Genomic DNA, 14,600 nt, shown 5'->3' with positions numbered 1-14,600 from the left:
TCTATCTATCTATCTATCTATCTATCTATCTCCTCTTCATATCTATCCATCCATCCTATATAACTATCGATCTATAACCACCAACCTACCTACCACCATCAATCAATCTACCTATGTACCTATCTATCTATCACCTCTTCATCTATCCATCCATCCTATATAACTATAGGATCTATAGGAACAATAGGAACTATAGGAACAATCTATAACCACCAACCTACCTATCTATCCACCTATCTACTCACCTCTTCATATCTATCCATCCATACTATATCAACAATCTATCTATCTATCTATCTATCTATCACCTCTTCATATCTATCCATCCATCCTATATATAACCATCAATCTATCTATAACCACCAACCTATTGATCTATCTTTCCGTCTATTCGTCCTATATCTATCTATCTATCAATATATCTATCTATAACAACCACCTCATCTATCTATAAATCCGCATCAGTCCATCCTATATAACCAATCTATACATATTACACTGCACAAAATCTATCCATTCACATTCTTTTCCTTTCCTTTGCTCCTTATTTCCTTGTCAGTTTTTTATTATCTATCTGTCCTGAATCATCAAACTACTCCACCCATTTATCTATCCTATATCTATAGCCATAAGCCTGCTCATGCATCCATCCAACCACCTATCTGCACTTTATACTTTGTACAAATTACACAGCACATAATAATCATTTATGTACAACAGCCATTATTATATTGCTGTTTGTAAGACAGAAGTGGATATCAGCTAAACATAACAACTGCAAGAGATCCGTCAATCAAATATGGAGATGACTGAGATGTATGTATGATATGGAAGAGATGTGGCATTTATGTAAGCATGTTTTCATGCTGCTAAAAGCCATTTAGTGACCTCATTGAAGGGCAGATGAACATAATCTCCATTTCAGATGAGAGAAAATCATAAATGTGAAAAGAGGGGTTGTCAGTGGGGGTCTGACAAAATGTAACCACACACACACACACACACACACACACAGACAGACACGCACCTGAGGGCAGGTGATCATCTTCCTCTCCATGAAGCACCACATCCACGAGAGATCAGGTTGTCATGGTAACTGACCTACAAGCTGATTAAGGGAGCTCTGATAGAGAGAGTGTGAGTGTACGGTGGTGAAAATGAGACATTACGCTCAGACAAAGAACGACATCAAACACGTCTTCTGCTTTTTTAAATGGCTGAAAATTGCAGCTGAATTTCAATCACAGATCATCAGTTCACACCTTCAACGGCTAACCAGCAAACCTGATGAGATATTTAAAGGAAGGGAATTCAGATTCAGCATATAACTCAAGGTTAGAGTCACTTCAGATGGACTGGTCTGACTATTTTTTTTTTGTTTTTTTTTGCCTGTGCCTCTCAGCTGAACAGGTGATGTAACAATTGTTATTGTTAGTCCATGTCTAGCTTACATCTGATCTTTGATCAGTTTTACAAAAAATATGCTTATGATCCAATGCATTTTGTCTTTGCAGCCTGAGTAAATACAAATTTTAAACAATAATTAAAATAAAACTTAAAAATAAAAATAAAAACATGTTATAGTGTAAAAAGCACAAATTGTACAGAAAAAAAATATAACTATTAATATATTTTTAAAAAATTACGTTTAAACCTCTGTATATATATATACAAAAATCACATTATGTAAACTCTCTGAATTCATCACTGGACTTTTCTCTTATTAACAATATAGAAATTTCCTCAGTCAGTCCTTTGTTCAAATCACTCCTTGCTATGAAGCGCCATCTGCTGTTCGCAAAAAGACCATACTCGTTAAGAGGAGTTTGTTTCTAAACTCATATGCAGTACATTAAAAGTCGAACAGATTGTTTATGAACTAATTTTATATTTCTATTGAAATGAAACAGGAAGGAGAGACAGGGATATACAAAAACGAGAGAGAGGGAGTTTGTCTGTCACTGCTCACTACATCCACACCCTACTTGATATGTCCATTCATATCTGACAGGTAGCAATTTAATTGTCAAGTTAAGCTCCATAAGCTACGCTTACTGTATTCATTTGGACGCCAACTTCTAGCCTCCGCGTTGAGTAACATAATCATAGTAGTGAAGGAAAGGGGGTGACCTCATTAACCTTGTTTTGGGCTTGACTCCACGATGAGTGCTGCTAAGAAAGAGAGAGAAAGATTATCTGAAGCCTGATATCATGCTATACTCTTTATAGAATTTCTGCATAAGATAAAGAGACATAAGATAAAGTCTTGCTTTCTGTGAAATTGATCAAACGGTCTGCCAATGGGCTCAGAAAAATCAATGTAATCAACGTAAAGCTAATTTGTTTTAGCTTCTTAGAAAGCAATACTTTATTTTATCATTTAGCATCTCAAGTAAATGTGTTTTTAAGGATGTTTACTGTAGATACTTGTATTGCAAAACAAAAATACTAAGGAACATATTCATATTTTGCAGTGCATGCAATATTCAACGTGCAACTTTATCTGCTCTGATTTTAAGGCCTTGAATTGTGGCAGGTCGAATCCAAAGTTAAAGACACTTTTAAGTGTGTTCAGGGGAATCATATGCTCAGTTCAGCAGATCACACTGTTTATTTCAGTATATCACAGAGAAATACTTACTTTAAAAGACCTGTTGGTATAGTGCCGGAAAATATCCCAGGATGGATTCCCCTGAGTTTATATTCAATAAGCAGCCCCTGCAAAACAAGACACACTCCCAGCTCACATTATCATCTTCTAAATGTACAACAAGGTACTTACATCCATTTCTCCACAAATTAAGTTGCATTATCCCAAAGCATCATTTAACATGCTCGGTTACACAGAATGACCCATACATTTAGATTAGTATGAGGCTGTTAGGGGTTTTTCAATTACATGATTATATCCTTGTCTGGACACAGTGTAAGTACAGTCTGGGGTAGATGTTATTAGACAACTGATCTCTAACTTGATTGTGTCTTAATGTCATTAGCCATAATGGTATATAGCTGCATTCAAATTCTGAATTAAAATTCATGTTTTCTTTTTGCATAATCAGATATGAAGACTTCTACATGAATTCAGATGTTTAACATTGTAATATACAGTGGAATCCAATTATCAGAATGAACAGAGGAATTAACCCAAATTTCCAGCTGTTTGTGGTGTTTTATGGGTTTAAATTTGATTTTCAGTCTTACATATTCAATATAGTCTCAGACTTTTGGACCCAACTGTGCAGCTTCATGGAAAAAAAATGTAAGGGAAATGGATATCCAATTCTGCTGTAACACAGAGGTTGCATAGAGGTCAGGTCAAGCATTTAAAGGGATATTCCTATTTTAATGCGAAGTCAAGCTCAATCCACAGCAATTGTGTCACAAGGCTGACTACTACCTAAAAAAAACAACAACAACAACATTAACCTACAATGGAAGTTAATAAGGTTAATCCTTAAACTTAAAAAATACATTTTTTATTTTTTTTTTTTTTTTTTTTAAATAATTCTCTTCTGCTCACCAAGCTATTTGATCCAAAATACAGCAAAAGCAGTAATATTCTGAAATATTTTTACTATCTAAAATAACTGCTTTCTATTTGAATATATTTTAAAATCTAATTTATTCCTGTGATTTCAAAGCTATTTTTTGGAACATTACTCCAATCACATGATCCTTCAGAAATCATTCTAATCTAATGATTTGCTGCTCAAAAAACATTTGTTATTATTATTATTATTACGCTGAAAACGGCAGAGTAGAATTGTTTCAGGTTTCTTTGATGAATAGAAAGTTCAGAAGAACAGCATTTATCTGAAATCTATTGCAACATTATAAATGTCCTTATCATCACTTTTGATCAATTTAAAGCATGCTTACTAAATAAAAGTATTAATTTAATAAGCATTTTATTTCAGATAAACGCTGTTTTTTTTTTAAATCTTTCTATTCATCAAACAACCCTGAAAAAAATATACTCAACTGTTTTAAACACTGATAATAAACTATGTTTCTTGAACAGCAAATCAGCATATAAGAATGATTTCTGAAAGATCATGTGAGACCGAAGACTGGAGCAGTGGTGCTAAAAATGTAGCTTTGATCACAGGAATAAATTACATTTTAAAATATATCCAAATACAAAGCAGATATTTTAAATAGTAAAAATATTTCACAACATTACAGCTTTTGCTGTATTTTTGATCAAATAAATAAAAATAAAAAAAAACCTACTGCTAAAAAACAATTCTGCTTTTAAATACTCCAAATTTAAATTCCATTATATGTGGATATATATATATATATATATGTGACATATGTCATCATTTTTACTTCTTTTATCTTTTTTTAAAAGTTGAAACAAGTTCACACAAGTTTAAATTATTTTTTGTCATAAACATTATGCCACGAATGCTGTAAATAACACTTGACTTGTATTGAAATGAGTACATTAATTTACTTTAGACTTGTTTTTAAAGTACTTACAAAGCAGTAACTATCACAAAGACCTACACTGCACAACAGCAAAGTGACTCTTGCAAGACAACCTGAAAAAGAGTGAGAAAGATGATAGCCCGTAAGAGCAAAATCTATTTTGAAAGGTTGGGTAGCATTCAGAGCAGACAGACAGACAGACACCATGCTGCGGGGTCATGAGTTGGTGTGTTGAGATTGGCTGGACTTTGATATTCGAATGTAGACACGGCCCTCAGAGGCAGGTTATCTATAGATGAGGGAGGAAAGGGATATATATTATGACTCAGGGCGACTCAGCCAGTTCAGCAAAAGAATCCAGCTGATGTGGAAGAAAAGAAACAGATAATAATCACTGGAATGAGGGCACCTTGAGACATTATCAACCAAGCCGAACGTTACCAACAAACTTGAAAGCAGGTAAGTTAAAGAGACCTTATGTCATTATGCTTAACATTTCATTTTATTTTCCAGAGAAAGAAAGTGATACGGGCTCGGAACAACATGAGGGTGATTAAACACTTTCAGTTCTATCGTCTAAATAGGGCTTTTATTTTGAAAGCAGGAAAGTAAAGACAGAAGCCTTATTGGGGACTTTTATTTTGCTTTCAAGCAGAGCCACAGGTTCCTTTAGTAGGACAGGCCAGATGGCTCCCGGAACAATGTCAAGCTGAAACGAAACTCCTTTAGCCGATGAGCTGTTTTGTTTATTATCTCTTTTAGTTATTTCGTTTTGATCGTTCAAACACTACCATAACCTGTAAAATGGAGATCGGCGCTTTATCATGAAACTCCGAGCGCAGTATGACAGGTATTTAACGTTATTTGTTTATTAAGACCTTTACTCTAAAAGCAATTTCATAAAAACATCCAGAACCTTAGATATAAACGGTTAGCGATTATATATTATTGTTGGTTTAATGCAATTATGGCTAGCGAATATGTTCTGTCTAACAGAGGTTTAGGTCAGTTCATATGTGTTACATTATGCACTTGAATAATCATGTAAACTGATGTGTAACTAAGGATTATCACACTGCTGAGCGCCGCAAGGATTTCCATTTTGGGTGGGCCATAAAAAGTTGGGGGGTGGCCAAAATTTTACAGTGGGATAGAAGTGATGATAGTACATGCAAACCGGTGATTATTGCGATATAAAACACGGCGAGAAATAAAACGTTAGCGCAAGAACGACGTAGCCAAACGTGATTGGTCAAAACGTAATCGAATTGTCTGTAAAGCCTTTTGAGCTCGGAATCATATGTACGTAATATTTTGGGTGGCAACTACTTAGGAATATAATAGGCACTAGGTAGGTGTTGATATTAACAACAGCCTGAATATTATCGTGACATAGATTTAATAAAACAGTTCTACATAGAAATAACTGAAATCAAGAACTTACGTTTCAGACAACATGTAGTGTTAAAAAAAAAAGCAAAAAATTGTAAGTTTGTGCATTTCTTCTGAGTCTGACCCAACGAAATTGGTTGCGAACGTTACACGTCAAGCTTTACTTGTCGCCTGTAACGCACGGACTGGATCACTGGAGCGGAGCGACACTAATTTCTCGTCCCCACCCATAAAGCCCCCTTTTTATAGTTCCACTCCAAGGTTTCCCCCCCACCCACACTCCCCGTTATAAAGTCAGAATGGCGTGATATAAACTTACAGTTGCAATTTGTAAAATTAGAATTGCGAGATAAAAACTTGTAATTCTGACATTTTTTTCTTGTTAATGCAACTTTTCTCAGAATTGTGAGATATAAACTCGAAATCGCGAGTTATAAAGTCAAAATTGCATGATATAAACTTTTGCAAGTTATAAAATGTGTGATTGTGAACTTGCAAATGAATTGTGAGATATAAACTTGAAATTGCAAGTTATGCAGTTGGAAGTGTGTGATACAAACTCACAACTGCAAGTTGTAAAATCTCACAATTCTGACTTTTTTCTCGCAAATGGAAATTTTTCTTAGAATTGTGAGATATGAATTTGAAATTGCGAGTTATAAAGTTAGAATTGCGTGATATAAACTCACAATTGCAAGTTGTAAAATCAGAATTGCAAGACAAAAACTCACAATTCTGACTTTTTTCTTGCAAATATGACTTTTTTCTCAGAATTGTGACAAACTCGCAATTCCAAGTTGTAAAATCAGAACTGTGATAACTCGCAGTTCTGACTTTTTTTCTCAGAATTGTGAGATATAAACTCGAAATTGCGAGATAAGATAAAGTCAGAATTGCATGATGTAAACTCACAATTGAAAGTTATAAGATGTGAGATTGTGAACTTGCAAATGTGACTTCTCAGAATTGTGAGATATAAACTTGAAATTGCAAGTTATGCAGTTGAAGTGTGTGATATAAACTTGCAACTGCAAGTTGTAAAATCAGAATTGTGAGATAAAACTCGCAATTCTGACTTTTTTCTTGCAAATGCAACTTTTTCTTAGAATTGTGAGATATGAATTTGAAATTGCGAGTTATAAAGTCAAAATTGCGTGATATAAATTCGCAATTGCAAGTTGTAAAATCAGAATTGCAAGACAAAAACTCACAATTCTGACTTTTTTCTTGCAAATGCAACTTTTTTCTCAGAATTGTGTGACAAACTCGCAATTCCAAGTTGTAAAATCAGACCTGTGATAACTCGCAATTCTGACTTTTTTCTCAGAACTGTGAGACATAAACTCGAAATTGTGAGTTATAAAGTCAGCATTGCGTGATATAAACTAACGATTGCAAGTTGTAAAATCAGAATTTCAAGACAAAAACTCACAATTCTGGCTTTTTTTTTTCTTGCAAATGCGAATTTTTCTCAGAATTTTGTGACAAACTCGAAATTGCAAGTTGTAAAATCACAACTGTGATAACTCGCAATTCTGACTTTTTTCTCAGAATTGTGAGACATAAACTCGAAATTGCGAGTTTGTATCTGACAATTTTGAAAAAAAAAAAAATTCACAATTGCGAGATAAGCTCACATTTCTGAGGAAAATTTTTTAATTGTGAGTTAATATCTTGTAATTCTTACTTTTTTTTTTTTTAGAATTGCGAGTTTATTTCTCAGAATTGAGTTTGTTTTGCAATTCTGACTTTATAAATCGCAAATGCAAGTTAATTCAGAATTGTGAGATACAAATCCGCAATTTCGAGTTTATATCTCAATTCTGAGAAAAAAAGTTGCGTTTGTGAGAAAAAAAGTCAGAATTGCGCGAATAAAAGTCTTGTGAAAAAAAAATCACAATTATTATTATTTTTAATTCAGTGGCAGAAACCGGCTTCCATAGAAACCCCCTCTGAAGCTTGATTTCGTAGTGCATTATAATAAAACATCTTCATATTTACATGTTGTCTGTTTTATGTCTGTCTTCTGATTCGTTGCTTTGGTTTATTTTTCAACAGAAGAACATATAGCGAGTCCAGAAGAGCGTTTAAACTGAGGGATTCACCTGATCCGATGCAAACCGATCCGAGCCCGCAGGGAGGGAACGGGCTGTCATTAACCCTGCAGCCGGAGCTGCTCGCCCGAATGCCTGGGGCTGGAACTTCCAGCAGACCAGAAGCAGACGAGGACGTCCGGGTCCCTATGGGTAGCTCATCGGGGTCGGCGAACGGACGTGGCGCGACCTCGCGGAGGCTGAGAGCAGCTAGTCACAGCCACTCCCATTCTCACGGACACACGCACAGCCACGAGCATGAGTCGGACAGCGGCGAGTCTGACCTGGAATCCGGAGAATCCAGCAGCTCATTATCAGAGTTGCGCTACCTCCTCCGCTGGCTTAAGAAAAGTCTTCCTTTCATAGTTATTCTCTGTGCGAAACTAGTCATTCAGCATGCCCTGGGTACGTGTTAGGAAGAACAGATGCTTATGCAGTCGTTATGATGTGTAAAGGTCATGACCCCTGTCACACTTCTGGGTTGTTGTTTTTTTTTCTGTAGGTCTGGCTGTCGCAGTTGGTCTGTTTACCACCTTTATGTATGTCAACAAAAGCATTCAAACGCAAGTCTTTCTTCATGTAAGTCCATCATATTATTTGATATTTAACAGGGGAGTTAAAGTTCAGTGCTTGTAACTCCTCTAGTACGGTTATAGGTTAATCTGTTTTGGTGATCTATGAACTTTGACAATGGTGCCTTGAGCAAATTTGCTTCATGCACAAAAGTCTATTCACACCAAAAGCAATAAAAATTCCTCAAGGAATTTTTGGTTAAAAGTGACAGTAAATACATTTATAATGTTTCAGAATATTTTTACTTTAAATAAGTGCTGTTCTTTTGAACTTCTCACCAAAGAGTACTGAAATAAAAAGGCACAATTTCCACAAAAATGTTAAGCAGCACAACTGTTTTCAACATTGATAATAATAAATGTTTCCTGAGCACTGAAGGATCATATGACACTGAAGACTGGAGTAATGGCTGATGACAACTGACATGTTTAAAAACATTTTAAGTATCTTAAAATAGAAAAAAGCTAAATTGTTTAAACTGTAATAATATTTCACAATATTACTGTTTTTACTGTATATTTGATCAAATAAATTCACTGTTGGTAAATAACATCTCATGTTAAAACACACACACACAAATTTTTTTTACTAAACCTAAATTTTTGAAAGGTATGCTCATCAAAGCTGCATATAATTTATCAAAAATCCAGAAAAGTAATATTAATATTAATACAGTAATATTGCGAAATATTATTTCAAGGTAAAATAAATGTTTTCTATGCATATATATTTTGCAAATATAATTTCTACCTATGATGAAAAGCTGCATTTTCAGCATAGTTACCCCAGTCTTCATGATCCTTCAGAAATCATTTTAATATGCTGATTTATTATGCTGCTTAATAATTTGTTAGAGCCTGTGATACTTTTTTAGGATACTTTATAAATAAAAAGTTAAAAAGAACAGCATTTATTTAAAATAAAAATCTTTTCTAACAATATAAACTACTATTTAAAAGTTTGTGGTCAATAAATTTGAATTCTTTTTTTAAAGAAATTAATATTCACTAAGAATGTGTTAAATTGATAAGTGATAGCAAAGACTTGCATTGTTAGAAAATATTTTTATTTTGAATAAATGCTGTTCTTTTAACTTTTTATTCATCAAAGAATCAAAGAAAAAAAAGAATCACAGGTTCCAAAAAAATTCCAACTCAGATTCCAAAAGTTATAAATCAGCATATTAGAATGAAGACTGGAGTAATGGCTGATAAAAATTCAGCTTTGCAACACAGGAATAAATTATATTTCAAAATATATTAAAACAGAAAACCACTATTTTAAACTGTAATAATATTTTAGTTTTTTCTGTACTTTTAATCAAGTAAATGCACCCTTGATTAGCATAAAAGAATTCTTTAAAAAAAAAAAAAAAAAAAAAAAAAATCTCACTGAACTTAAACGGCAGTGTATATACTTTCAGTAAAAATATATATTGAACTAACTAAATAATCTGACGGCTCCTCTTTTTTTTCCTCCTGTGTAAAGGACCGAAGGACAAAGTTGCATTGTGCGTGGCTCCTGCTGTTTCTCACATCCTCCGGTCTCCTAGTGTTCTACACTTTTCACACTCAGTCACTTTATCGCTGGTAAGTGCTCTACATTGTATCACTTCACCACAAACTGTAATGTATTACGTTTAGTGTAAAATCTTAACCGAATGTCCACTAAATGACACACCATGTAGATCTAATCGTCTCTCTTTCTTGTTTCATCCCTCAGCCTTGTTTTTGCTAACGCTACAATAGATACTCAAAACTTCTGGGAGGTTTTATGGAGCGTTGGTGTGACCAACTTCATTCTGAAGTTTTTCTTCATGGGGCTCAAATGTCTTATTCTCCTCATCCCCTCCCCGCTCATGACGTACCGGCGAAGGGTAAGCATGATTTGTAACATTATTTAATTTACTGCTTCGAATCAAAATAAACATATTCACCATATCCATCCTGCTTTCCATAGGGTCAGTGGTACATGCTCATAGAGGAGGTGGGTCAGCTGTATCAAGTGATCGCTCCTGTCCCGCTTTGGTTCCGCTATCTGGTGAGCTACGATGAGATGGACACCTCAGTGGGTCTGACTCTGGGAATCCTGCTAGCCTTGCTCTACCTCATAATGAAGGTGCGCAAAATCATTACACTAATCTACTTTAAACTAATAGATTATTAGGAGACATCCAATAATCTGATCTTATGTTTCGTTTTTTTTTTTTTTTTAGCTTCTGGCCTTGTATGGACTGTCAGGATCACTTCAAAAAACATTACGGACTTTTTTCAGTCCTGAGGTACGAAAGATTGTGTTTTTACCTGCGCTTTGCTGCTCTCCTTATATATTCTGACACATTTGTTGGGTGATCTGCAAGACAAATAGAGAAATTATACACAAATGTCTCGATTTCTGTGTCTGCTGTTTAATGTTGTTCTTACCTGTCTGTTAAGGTGAATGGAGTTCCAGCCAGTCCTGCTCAGGTTAGAGAGGCAGGTGACATTTGTCCAATCTGTCAGGCTGATTTTAAGCAGCCTCGGGTCCTCGTGTGTCAGGTGAGAATGTGGTCTTTGAGTTTTACTTGAGATGTCAACCCCTCTTAACTTCTACATTCCCAGAGTAAACGATAATGCTTCTTGACCACAGTATTTTAGCTAAACTCAGCCCACATGAAAAAGACAAATTAGCTCATGTAATTCTTGTCATGGTGTTACTCATTATAGTGTCTGTTATTAAACAACTGCGAATTAAAATAATTTTTCTTTCAGCTCTATGGCAGCATAATTATACTGCAGTTCAAAAGTTTGGGATCAGTAAGATTATTAATGTTTTTAATGTTTTTATTGCTCATCAAGGCTGCATTTATTTGATGAAAGATACAGAAAAACAGTAATATTGTGAAATATTATTTATTTGTAAAATAACTGCTTTCTATGTGAAGATATTTTAAAATGTAATTTATTCCTGTGATGCATTACTCCAATCTTCAGTGTCACATGATTCTTCAGAAATCATTCTAATATGCTGATTTATTATCAATGTTGGAAACCGTCATGCTGCTTAATATTTTGTTGGAACCTGTGATATTTTTTTTTATGATTCTATAATAAATAAAAAGTTAACAAGAACAGCATTTATTTATTCTTTTTTTGAAAGAAATTAATTTTTTTATTCACCAAGGATGTGTAAAATTGATAAAAAGTGATAGCAAAGACTTATATTGTTAGAAAAGATTTCTAATTTGAATAAATGCTGCTCTTTTTAACTTTTTGGTTATCAGAGAATCCTAAAAAAGTATCACAGGTTCCAAAACAATATTAAGCAGCACAACTGTTTTCAACATTGATGATAAAAGTAATAAATCAGAATATTAGAATGATTTCTGAAGGATCATGTGACACTAAAGACTGCAGTAACTGCTGATGAAAATTCAGCTTGCATAACAGGAATAAAATATTTTTTGGAATTTTATTAAAATAGACAGCCATTATTTGAACTGTAATAACAGTTCACAATATTACAGTTTTTTTTCTGTATTTTTAAACAAGTAAATGCAGCTTTGATGAGCATAAGAGCATTAAAAATCTTACTGATTCCACTATGAAATACTGAATTATTTAACAAATTTTTTAATGATAATTTTATTGCTATAGAGCTGCTAGAATTATTATTACATCATAGTTTCTGTCATGGTTTTCTGATGTCATTAATGGTCACAACATGCAAGAAAACAAATAAAATATAGTACAGTATCTTTTTAGTAAAAAGTGATACTTTAGTTGATTTTTATATTATTCTTATATTTTATTTTGTAATATTTTGCATCTCCTTCTCCCTGATATACAAAATACATATAATATGTAAGAACATTTGTGACCCAGGACCACAAAACTAGTCATAAGGGTCATTTTTTTTTTTTTTAGTAATCTTTGGTCGAGATGCAACTATTCGAAAATCGGAAATCTAAGGGTGCAAAAAAAAAAATTAAAATAGAAAATTTGTTCAAATGAAGTTCTTAGCAATGCGCATTACTAATCAAAAAATTTTATACATTTACGTCAGGAAATTTACAAAACATCTTCATGGAACATGATCTTTACTTAATAATACTTAATTGATTTTTGGCATAAAAGAAAAATCTATAATTTTGACCCATACAATGCATTTTTGGCTATTGCTACAAATATACCCGTGCTACTTATGACTGGTTTTGTGGTCCAGGGTCACATTTACCCAGCCATGTACTTTTTGCACATTTTTTAAAAATTCAAAATATTACTTTTTAAGAACTATTATTTTACAAGATTATTATAATCATGTTTACATGATCATCTTTCTGTAAATAGACAAATGTGTTTGTGGTAATTTTACTACAGCTAATACTCACAGTTAAGGCTTAAGCTTTTGAATGTTACAATGCATCCTGCCCACTTTTTGAATAACTTGAAAAACTTGTTCTTATTGTGTTTAGTCACATAACGCACGTGCACAAATGTCAAATATTAACTATTTGATTGTCTCCAGCATATCTTCTGTGAGGAGTGCATCGCCCAGTGGCTTAACCAGGAGAGAACCTGCCCCCTCTGCCGCACTGTCATCACAGACAAGGTGCATAAGTGGAAAGATGGCGCAACATCAGCTCATTTACAAATCTACTGAAATCCCACCGAAGGGCTGGAGATACAGTGTTGTGACATGTTGAAACACTCAACCAGCAGTTGATCCACATCACCGTTGAGCAAACAGCACTTGTTATAAGGCAAAGGGCTCTAGAAAAAGCTCCAGTTTGAGAGTTTTTGAAATGTAGATATCTTGTCTAAGGACAAGTGCATTCACCAGCATTTGTATTATTATTATTATTATTATAACTATTATTATTGTCGCATGTGGAACTTATTTTTAAGTGTTTATAATTTATATTCCTCCGTGTGTTCTTGCATGCCATCTCTGGTTTTACTAATTACCTTGTGGGTGTAAGCAGAACACAGTGGAGACAAATGCATTTCTTTATATTGTATTTGTGGAGGAAAACACTCACAGGTAATGTAGCAGAAATTCATTTGTCATCTCCCTAAAAGGATTTTAACATTTTTTTCATAGATTCTGGGTCTTTTTTTTTGTATGATACTGTGGTTTTTGTAACTGAACTTGTTTTAAACGCATTTAGAATCTGGATTCAGTTCTGGATTTTGCATTCTATTTGAAGTATTCTGGTTGTTGGTAATAATCTGAATGTGAGGTAATTGCACATGAACTACTGATTTATCAAATGATGTAGCATTAGAATTTTGCAACCATGTAAGTTTTGTGACTGAACAACATACGATGGGTTATGAATTACTGTTACTGTACATGCTAAATGCATTTGTAATTCAGGCCTTTCACAGATACATGGTATTTTTCTAATCATGTTGCACTTACGTTGCAATAAACCAAAGCTTTGAAGAGGAAATATCTATTTTAGTACCATCATACAGTATGCAGTTACAATTGTATTTTTATCCAGTATATTTGACCAAATAAATTTTTCAAACTGTTAATAAGTGTCACTTTGCCCAGTTATTGCAGGGTTGCGAATTCAACTTTATTGATTTTGTAGAATTCACTACAGGTTAAAATAAAATAGATTTTAAAATAAACAAGAGCAATCACAAAACACCAGATTCTAAACAATCATTCCGTACTTTACAACCATTCATGGGTAAAACCAAACGTGCCACTGTCTAATAAACACAGCACTTCAAGCATTTGCATTTAAAATGCAAAATGTATCCTCATCTGCATCTCAGTTCTTTTCACAAGCATTTCCTTTTCACTTTACAATCCAGAAAGTTTCAGAATTGGAAACCTAACCTAAAGGAGTACCATAGATTTTCAAGATCAGGTTCAGCTCAACTCTAAAGCGCAATTACACATCACATTACATTACATTTTTGTATAATGAAGATAAAAAACCAGACCATTAACACATAGCACCAAGTTATGTCTTAATATTCCAACATGACTGGGAGACGGTTTGAGAGGCTTTAAACCCAGGCCATGAGTCTAGCGATTATATGAACTAGGCTCATGGTCAATACCGGACTCATCAGACTGACACAAGTGATACACAAAGCTATTTAC

General features: G+C 33.9%; 1 protein-coding gene across 2 annotated transcripts; it reads left to right on the top strand.

Moving 5' to 3' along the window:
* The first annotated feature begins 4,344 nt into the window (after positions 1-4,344).
* rnft1 (ring finger protein, transmembrane 1) lies at positions 4,345-13,828 on the top strand. 2 transcript variants are annotated; one of them, XM_051120959.1, is made up of 9 exons: positions 4,345-4,896; positions 7,888-8,327; positions 8,425-8,501; positions 9,984-10,084; positions 10,218-10,371; positions 10,455-10,613; positions 10,711-10,776; positions 10,931-11,032; positions 13,002-13,828. In XM_051120959.1, the coding sequence occupies exons 2-9, from the start codon at positions 7,943-7,945 to the stop codon at positions 13,134-13,136; spliced, it is 1,179 nt and encodes a 392-aa protein (XP_050976916.1). In that variant the 5' UTR covers positions 4,345-4,896; positions 7,888-7,942; the 3' UTR covers positions 13,137-13,828. The 2 variants fall into 2 exon arrangements, with proteins under 2 accessions (XP_050976916.1, XP_050976915.1); XM_051120958.1 differs by lacking the exon at positions 4,345-4,896 and adding an exon at positions 5,088-5,287.
* Positions 13,829-14,600: the final 772 nt, after the last annotated feature.

This window comes from Labeo rohita, chromosome 10 (assembly GCF_022985175.1).
Source record: "Labeo rohita strain BAU-BD-2019 chromosome 10, IGBB_LRoh.1.0, whole genome shotgun sequence".
In the NCBI taxonomy this organism is placed as follows: domain Eukaryota; kingdom Metazoa; phylum Chordata; class Actinopteri; order Cypriniformes; family Cyprinidae; genus Labeo; species Labeo rohita.
This window is presented reverse-complemented; position numbering and strand designations above follow the sequence as displayed.

Bases quoted from the DNA above. Each gene is read 5' to 3' on its own strand.
- rnft1 (XM_051120958.1), top strand. From the start codon at position 5,262: ATGAAACTCCGAGCGCAGTATGACAG. The intron at 8,328-8,424 runs GTACGTGTTAGG...TTTTTTCTGTAG, and splicing joins AGTCATTCAGCATGCCCTGG to GTCTGGCTGTCGCAGTTGGT. The intron at 10,614-10,710 runs GTGCGCAAAATC...TTTTTTTTTTAG, and splicing joins TGCTCTACCTCATAATGAAG to CTTCTGGCCTTGTATGGACT.